Source organism: Monoraphidium neglectum, assembly GCF_000611645.1.
Source record: "Monoraphidium neglectum strain SAG 48.87 unplaced genomic scaffold scaffold02789, whole genome shotgun sequence".
Lineage (NCBI taxonomy): Eukaryota > Viridiplantae > Chlorophyta > Chlorophyceae > Sphaeropleales > Selenastraceae > Monoraphidium > Monoraphidium neglectum.
This window is the reverse complement of record NW_014010839.1, coordinates 1-8,101: the sequence shown is the minus strand read 5'-3', so window position 1 is coordinate 8,101 and position 8,101 is coordinate 1. Positions and strand designations below refer to the sequence as shown.

Sequence of the window (8,101 nt, the reverse complement as noted above, 5' to 3'; positions counted from 1 at the left end):
AGATGTGTGTGACTTTTTGTTAGCGTTGCTAGGACCGCGTCACGCGGCAACCACTTGCCAGGAGCGAATGAAGTGAACGGAGCGAATGGTGCCTTTCCGGGAAGGGTGCGTATGTGGGTGGCTGACAGCTAACATTGTAGTGATTTATGCCAGGAGCGAATTAAGCCGACACTGGAACGAGCTAGTGGTCTTGGTTGTGCAGCACAAGCGAATGAAGCGAATGAACGGCCGGGCCGGGAAGCCAACTCCGCGAAGAGCAACCTAGCGGGCTGTTATACAGGCTCCTCCTGAATATATACCTTATTTAGTGGTCAGGCACAGAGCGCCCATCATGGCCCCTACAGCCCGCCCGAGTGAACGGGCTGTCCCACACACACCCAAACGCACCCACCCACCCACCCACACACACACACACACACACACACACACACACACACACGCATGTGCACACGCGTGCACACACACAAGCCACTGATCAAAGCTACTTTGTGCTGGTCACGGTGTTGGCAGCGGCCGTCACAGCACCACGCTCATGCCAAGGTGTTGAAGCAGTGCCGCTGTTACTCATTATGTCATTAGCCACAAATTGTGTCCTTGTTGCAAGGCCAGTCGGAGTACCAATGTGCACAAGCTGCGCCTATGCGCAGTTACTGCCGAGTTGCGCGGTGCCGGAGCCGGCAGCTGCAAGGATAGTAAAGGCAAGCCTCACACACGCAAGCGCAAAGCAGAGCGTGGCGTTGTGGAGGTCAACCCAGCAAGCCCAGGTATTAGGAAGCCGCAGCTCGAGAGCGGCAGCACGAGTGTCCTCGCCGTCGCCACACCTGCGTGGAAAACGCAGCCTCCTGCGGCACGGCACGCACCCAACCACCTCCGCAGGGTCGCGGTCGCACTCTACTACCAGTTGGCGGGTTGCGTTCATTGTTTTCTTGAACGAACGGAAGACAATAATACGAATGAGGAAGACGGAAAATGATCGTGTCCATTGCAGATGCGCGGCCTTGGCCTTCAAGCTGCCCGAACAAAGCGGATCAGTGCCCCCCAACAACGGGGCCAGCACCAACCGCAGCGGCGCCAGCGGCAGCAGCAGCGCCACCGGCGACGGCGGGGGCAGCAACTTGTGCTCGCGTCTGTCTTGGGTCTCAGCAGGCGGGCCAAGCAGCTCCATAACTGTTCCTGATTTGAAGCCGGCAGCATGAGTGCAAATGCTAGTCATCGCAGCGGCCCACTGATAGGACGCGCCGGCTGCTCCAGCCTCGAAAGGCATACAGTGAGAATTGTGCAGTGAACTATCACACATTTGTAAGCGGGCGCATGTCTTTGCAGCCAGTCAGCTTGGGTCGAGGTGCAAGCAGTGCGGGGATTGGGAGGGGGCGCCGTCCCCTCGCAGCCGCACTGCTCGTGCACTGCCATCTCCCTGTGCGGGCGTGCAGCCACCAGCTCAACACATAAAATGCAGGTGGCGCTTCGTGCCCGGCTTGCCAGCGCCCTGAGGTTGCTTCGGCGAGGTGCGGGAGGGCAACAGATGCACTCTGCTGGTGGCCGGCAATTCCTGGTACACGGCCCCTTGTGTGGCGACATCACGTGTGCACTGGACTCAGCTGAGTTGACCGAGTGCAAGCCCCCATGGTTTTGCAGCACGGCGGCGAGCAAACCGCCAGGCACAGCCAGGCATCGCAGGAAGTACCGTCAACTGCACAAATTGCTTGCTGTTGCGGTGGAAGGGGTCGGGCAAAGGTGGATGCGTCGAGCCCGCCCGGCTGCAAGACCAAGGCCAACCCCATTGTAAATTTGCGAGTGCGACAACCCCAGTGCTGTGTAATGGACGAACCGCCCAGCGTCAACCGGCGCACTGCCATCAGCTGCGCCTGAGTGTGCGGCCCGATCCCCTGGACGAGCCCAGCCAGGCGTTGGCGACGAAGCTTGCTGGGGCGCACGGTGCAACGCCAAGCCCCAACCTCAGCTCAGCCAACTCCGCAGATGTCAACGCCAACTTGCGCAGCGCATCAGATCGCATTGGGTCGCAACCGGTCACGACAGGTCAACCGTCGAAGACGCTCGACACCTTGCCGGTGTTGACCGACAGGCTCTGCGCGGCCGACGCGCCCGCCTTGTTGGCCGCAACGACCTGGATCAGGAAGACCGGCCGCGGGCGGCCGGGCACAAAGGGCTTCGTTTTGAAAACGATAGAGCCCGCCGCGTTGCTGTTGGTCAGAGGGATCACCACCTTTGTGGATTTGAGGGTCTCAATATTCAAGATCTGGACGTTGTACTGCGGGGCGAGAGGGTTTGGCAGCGGCACGCAGGCCGGCGGAAAAGCAGCGGGTTGCGAAAAGTGTGGGAGAGGAGTGACACCATCATTCAAATCTGAATCCCTCAGTTGCAATAAAACTCGAGTCGACAGCTTGCACGCGGTCGCGTTGCCCCGTTTTGCTGCTGCTGCCGGGGCCCGCGGGCAGCCGCGGGCCGCACCCGTCTGCCCCCGCATCCCTGCCCGCGCCGCGCCAGTGTGGGCTCGCGCACCTGCCGCACGCACGCATTGCCCTTTGGCAGCCCCCACGCCACCCGCAGCTCCGCCTGGCCCCCAACGTCTGAGATGCTCCGCAGGTGGACGTCCCGCACGCTGCTGGGCGGCGCGCCCTCGGTGCACGCCAGCTCCGGCGTGGGCGTGGCGCAGGGCGCGGCGCGCTTTGGGATGCCGTCTTGGAGGTCGCACACCACCAGATCAGCGGCCGGGAGCGGCTTGGACAGATCTGGGGGATGACACGAAACACATAAGAAGCAAACATTGCGGGCGCCGCGGTGAGGGCGAGGAAGGCGGGGTGCGGCGCGTTAGCTTTTACGGCGCGTTGGCGGGGGTGGTGGTTTTGTGAAACAGCAGCGCACGTCGATTTTTGGGGTGTGCTCTAAGCGTGGGGCGCCAGAGTGATATCGAAAGGTTGCGTTGCGTACGTTGCTGCGGAGCGATGGCTTGAAGTAATCATCGGTGACGGCATTTTGGGAGGAGCATGCAATGCCGTTCGCGGCGAGATCCGGCCTAGGTCGGCCAACCCGCCCCTTGCTCTTGCGCGTTGGCATAGGCTGTGGGCGATAAAGCCGCCCAGCGCTGCGGGGGCGCTCCACGCCGCCTCGGGGTCCGGGGAGCGTGGCAGGTGCTGGGCTCCTGTCAGACGCCCCCTGTGCGCGGCGCGTCGCGGCCGAGGTAGTGATGTCCACGACCCCGCTCGATGACTCGCGCGCGGGGCACGGTCCAGGGCCCGCCCACCTTTGATGACGCGCGTGTTGTCCCTCAGAAGCTCCTTCAGGTTCATCTGCAGGTCGTTCGCCATCTTTGACGGCCAGGTGCCGGGGGGCGCCCGCGTGATGTAGCACTCTTGGGGGGCGGCAGGAGGAGCGGGGCGGCGGGTGGGGCTGGAGGGGGGCAGGGAGGGGCGCCGTTCGCTCGCTGCGGTGTGATTGATGGTCGTTGCCCAGAGCCGCAATTCGTTCCACACAACTCGAATCGCACATAATCGGCGGCCGAGGAGGCATGATGCGCCACGGGCTTGGAGGCTTGAAGGAGTGGCGGGAGGCTGAGAGCTGCTGGGGGCAGGCGCCGCGGCATCGGGCTGACAGCCGGGCGCGCCTGTCAAACCGGAGCAGCCTGGGGCGCTCCAGGGCCCGGCGCGCGGCGCGCCAGGCGGGTACCGCGCCGCCGCACCTCGCCGGGTGGGGTGGTGGCAGAGGCGGTACGATAGCCTTGGGGGCGTGATGGGGTTGAAGATGATGCCATAGGTGTCATCGGGCGACAGGATCCCGGTGCCGGTCGCGTCGTAAGATATTTTGCCGTAGCCCCCCATCCCCCAGTCGGGGCCCCACGAGTTCTTGAAGATCCTGGAGGGGAGGGGGCGGGGGGTTGAAGTCGCATGGCGCGAAACACTGCAGTTCCAAGGGATGACACGCGCAGCTAGCCGTCTGCCTGACAGCTGTTGAGGCTGCGCCGCGAGCGCAAGCGGGTTTGGCGAACCATGGCGGGTCAGCGAGATGGGCCGCTGCAGGCCGGCCGCAAGCACAAGAGCAGGAGTCCTCCCGGGGGCCCGCGCTGGCGAGTGCGATCTCCTCCTGCATGAGTCATGCATGCCCAGCCCCTCCCCTTCGACGATGGTAAGAGGCGCGAGCCAGCACGGCCGCCCGTGTGACTGTACGGCCATTCGCCCAAGCGGGGGCGTCCGCACGCACCAGTAGCCTGAGGCAGGCGGCGGCGGCGGCGCGGCCGGCGGGGTAGGCGGTTGTGAAGCGGGCGCATTGGGGAGCTGCCGCGGGGCGCGCACGCGACTCGGCTGACCCTTCAGGCCGGCGCTTGCGCAGTCGCAGTGCTTCCGACCTCCACACGCACGCGCTCCCCGGCCGGGCCTCGGCGCCGCCCCCTTCCCCCGTTCCCCCACAACGGCCCCTGCGCCCCACTCAACACATTATACGCACTCACGCTCAGCATTGTTGTACCCGACCAGTAGTACCGAGTGGGCGATCTGGAATACTGCACTGCTGGGACCTGAGTAGACGCCAGAGCGGCTCGCCTTGAAGAAGGGCTTGAAATCTGACCAGATGTCCAGGCGCGTTATCACGCCGCCCCTGAGGTTGCGGGGTATTTCTGGGGATTTAAGGACGAGCTTGGCATCAGGCCGCACCGTGCAGCGCCACTGACATCGCAGCAGGCGCAGGCAGGGGGACACCTGAGGCCGCGCGTCGCTCCTCAGCCAACGCGGCGGTGGGCTGGGGCGCGGCGGCGAGCGGGGGGCAGTCTGCGGGGAACGCGCCCCGCAACAGACAGTTGGCGTTGCGCACCAGTCGCGTATATGTTTTTGGACCTCCATGGGGCTCCCCAATTTAGTAAATCCGATTCTCCCCGCCGACAGATCCGGATCCACATCGTTGCACTTCCTGGAGAGCGGGGTGGCGGGGTACATGGTAATCAGGGCAGGAGGGAGGAGGCCGCTAGAGGCGGGGGGAGCGCTGGTGCGGGAGGGGCCACTGGGTCATGGGGGGGGGCCCGCAACAGCAGCGACTTGGCGCGGACTTGTGCGGGGCTGTACAAAACCAGACGGCCCTTGTCGTGACTCCTTTCATAACCCTGCTGCGACTCGTGTCAGCCCAGGTGCCACCTGTCGCAGTTGGGCTGGAAGTTGCTGGGGGCGTAGGGCAGGCAGCGGTCCAGGATGATGCTTTTGGGTCTCTCCCCCATCCCCTTGACGGCGGTGTCCACGCCGACGGAGGTGCTGCAGCCCGTCAACTCCCCGGGGCTGCCCACGCCGCCGCAAAAGTGGAAGTTCTGGGGGCGCCGGGCGCGGGGGCGGCGCGGGCCGACAGAGGGACAGTGGGTGTTGGGCATACGAGCAGAGGCTTCGGCGCGTGAGCGCCGCTAGCAGCACAAGGGGCCCTGCGCTATGCAGCCGTCGCAGTCGCAGCCGTCGCAGGAGAGCTTGTATTGGTAAGAGGGCGCAGGCGGGTTTGGGCAAGGCGCCGGTCAGACATGGCTGCCACGGGCACCTGCACAGAGTACTGTTTCTCTCTCGCGTCCCTCTTCAGGGCCGCGGCGACTGCCGCCTCGACGGCGCTCATCTGCGAGGGGTTGTGTGTGTGTGTGTGTGTGTGTGCGCGCGTGCGTGCTTGCATGCATGCATGCATGCATGCGTGCGTCGTGCATGCGTGCGTGCGTTGTGCATGCGTGCGTGTGTGGGTGTGTGTGTGTGTGTGTGTGTCAGTGTGTGTGTGTGGTGGGGGGGTTGGTGCGGGGGCTGCTGCGGCCGGTCGGAGGACGCCACGCCCTGCATGCGCCCGCATGCATGAATGCATGCGCAAATGCATGCGTGCATGCACCAATGCATGTATGCATGCACCAACGCATGCATGCATGCGCGAGGGGGTCCGGAGCGCCCTCTGCTCTGCGTCGGCGTAGCGCCCCTGACGACAGTCGCAGGCGAGCAGGTGCGGCCCAGGGCCAGGGGCAGGGTGGTAGGGCAAGAAGCCTGCTGGGGCCCAACACATGTCTGGCAAGGCCCCCACAATTACAAACCCACTGAAGCCAGCAGCACCACCAACCCCGACTCCCACCAGCGCGGAGGCCGTGCACGTGGTGCAGGCGCCCTGGTCCCTGACGGGCGACGCCAGCCGCTGCGCGCGCGCGTCGAACGCCTGTGGGCTCGCCGCGAAGGTCAGGGCGTCGGAGGACTCCGAGCCGGAGCTGCTGCCGCACATTGTTTGGGAGTTGCGGGAGCAGGCGGCCGCGGGGTTGTTCTTGAAGAGCGTCGTGAAGCGCTCTGCCTGGGACGTCAGCCTGGACAGCGCCGCGTTCTGCTGTACCGCAGCAGTTTTGGTGTAGACCGAGTCAGCCCCGAGGCCGGCCGAGGCGGCCTTCTTCAGGCCCTGGGCCGAGACAGGCGGCGGCGCCGGCAGGAGCAGCAGCAGCAGCAGCAAAAGCAGCGCCGGCAGCAGCGGCGCCGGCGGACGGAGGGGCGGCGGCGCCTGGCTGAAGGCGGCCGCGGCCGCCCCGGCCGCCATGGATGTAACGCGGTGGTGGTGTGCAGCTGCATGGCGGGAGACAAAAAGAACGAAATGGGACGATCAGACACTGTTGGTGCAAACATGGCCTCCATTGGTGGGCCCACCGCTGTGGCCATGCGCTGCTCATGCACCAGGCCCAAAACAGCTCGTGGCACTGGGTGATGGCGGGTAGCCGACTTACATCCCATACGAGTGCGTAATTCTTCCGAAAGATGTAAGCTTTTGATTGCGTATCTGGACGCAGCCACCCGCGAAGAAGCTGGCACCAGCACGCGACTTTGCACCAGGTTAACGCTGCCCACCTGAACGTTGCAGCATCAACAATTTGGTTGAGTCTACAGTGGGATCCTGGGTTGCTTGAAGTGCCCGGCAGCACTGGCAGCGTATGGCATGCCTCTAGCAGTGAGGAGAAACGTGCAGTGTTTTCGAGCTCGCGTTGCAGATCCACAAGTGTAGCAAGGTTGGTCACGCTCAATCGACCGTTCACCGATCCTCGTGGGCACTGGTTGCGAGACCAGTGTCACCCAGCCACGGACACTGGGGGGGCACCCAGCCCGACACCACATTCCACGATCAAACTCGTGCTGGCACTTCAAGAAGCATCCCTACCAAAGTCATAGATTCAACTGCACCAGCAATATCACCCAAAGTGGACCCGCCCAGCCAGGAGGGCGCTGCCACCCAGCGACTGGGCCCAAGATTCCTGCCGCTGCTTCGGCCCGATGGCGCTCCAGTGCTGGGCCACTTCTGCGCAGCGCACCCGCAATCCTGCTTGACACCGCCTTTGATTCATTGCAGCTATAATAACATATGATGAAACGCTCCAGGGTCAACACCGGGTCTAACATATACACCGAGCAATACCAGGAAGTGCGCAACACAATTGCACGCGGCTGCAACACGCGTCGCCCAGGCGCCGCAACTAAAGCGGCCTCGTCCTTTGCCTACGCCTCCATCGCAACCGCTCGCCCCGCGCCAGCAGCGCCGCCGCCGGCCGCCGCGCCCTCCTCCTGGTCGCCCCGCCCCCGCGCGTCCCGCCGCTCGCCGCCGGCGCCGCCCACGACAAACTCCCCTGCGGGGCGGGGCGCGGTTGCCGGGGCATCGCTCTCGGCGCCGCGCGCGGGGCCTCGGCCGAGGGGCGGTCTGGGCCCCTCTTGGCGCCTGCCGTCGCCCCCTTCTCAGCCCACAGCCACAGGCAGCCTGACGGCGCAGCAGGTGCCTGGCAAGAGGACCCCCACCTGGGAGGCGCAGGGCAAAGGGGTCAGGCGGCCCACCTGGGTTGATGGTGACCGTCTTGGTCGCGTTGTCCGTCTTGTATATGCCCACGAGCCTGTCGGCCAGCTCGAACATGTTGTTGCGGAGGCTGATGATGACAAACTGCGCGTCGCGGGTGCGCTCCTTGATGTAGTGGCCAACTGGGGGAGTGAGGGGGTGAGGGGTTGGAGTCGAGTGGAGGGAGGTGATGAGGGACAAGAATGGAGGGCATGTGAGTGCATGTCTGCGCGTGTGCGCGTGTGTTTGTGTGTGTATGTGCATGCGTGTGTTTGTGTGTGTGTGTGTGTGT

General features: G+C 64.6%; 2 protein-coding genes across 2 annotated transcripts; both read right to left on the bottom strand.

Annotated features, from left to right (window-relative positions):
- Window positions 1-2,038: 2,038 nt before the first annotated feature.
- MNEG_11536 (hypothetical protein) lies at window positions 2,039-6,534 on the bottom strand (the record flags this gene model as incomplete). Its single annotated transcript, XM_014039993.1, has 10 exons — window positions 2,039-2,269; window positions 2,521-2,750; window positions 3,263-3,370; window positions 3,698-3,870; window positions 4,216-4,289; window positions 4,485-4,608; window positions 4,822-4,917; window positions 5,139-5,305; window positions 5,524-5,595; window positions 6,088-6,534. 10 exons carry the CDS (start codon window positions 6,532-6,534, stop codon window positions 2,039-2,041), a joined length of 1,722 nt encoding a protein of 573 aa, XP_013895447.1.
- Window positions 6,535-7,481: 947 nt separating this feature from the next.
- Window positions 7,482-8,033, bottom strand: MNEG_11535 (Structural maintenance of chromosomes protein 4; the record flags this gene model as incomplete). Its single annotated transcript, XM_014039992.1, has 3 exons — window positions 7,482-7,609; window positions 7,812-7,952; window positions 8,009-8,033. 3 exons carry the CDS (start codon window positions 8,031-8,033, stop codon window positions 7,482-7,484), a joined length of 294 nt encoding a protein of 97 aa, XP_013895446.1.
- Between the last annotated feature and the right edge of the window lie 68 nt (window positions 8,034-8,101).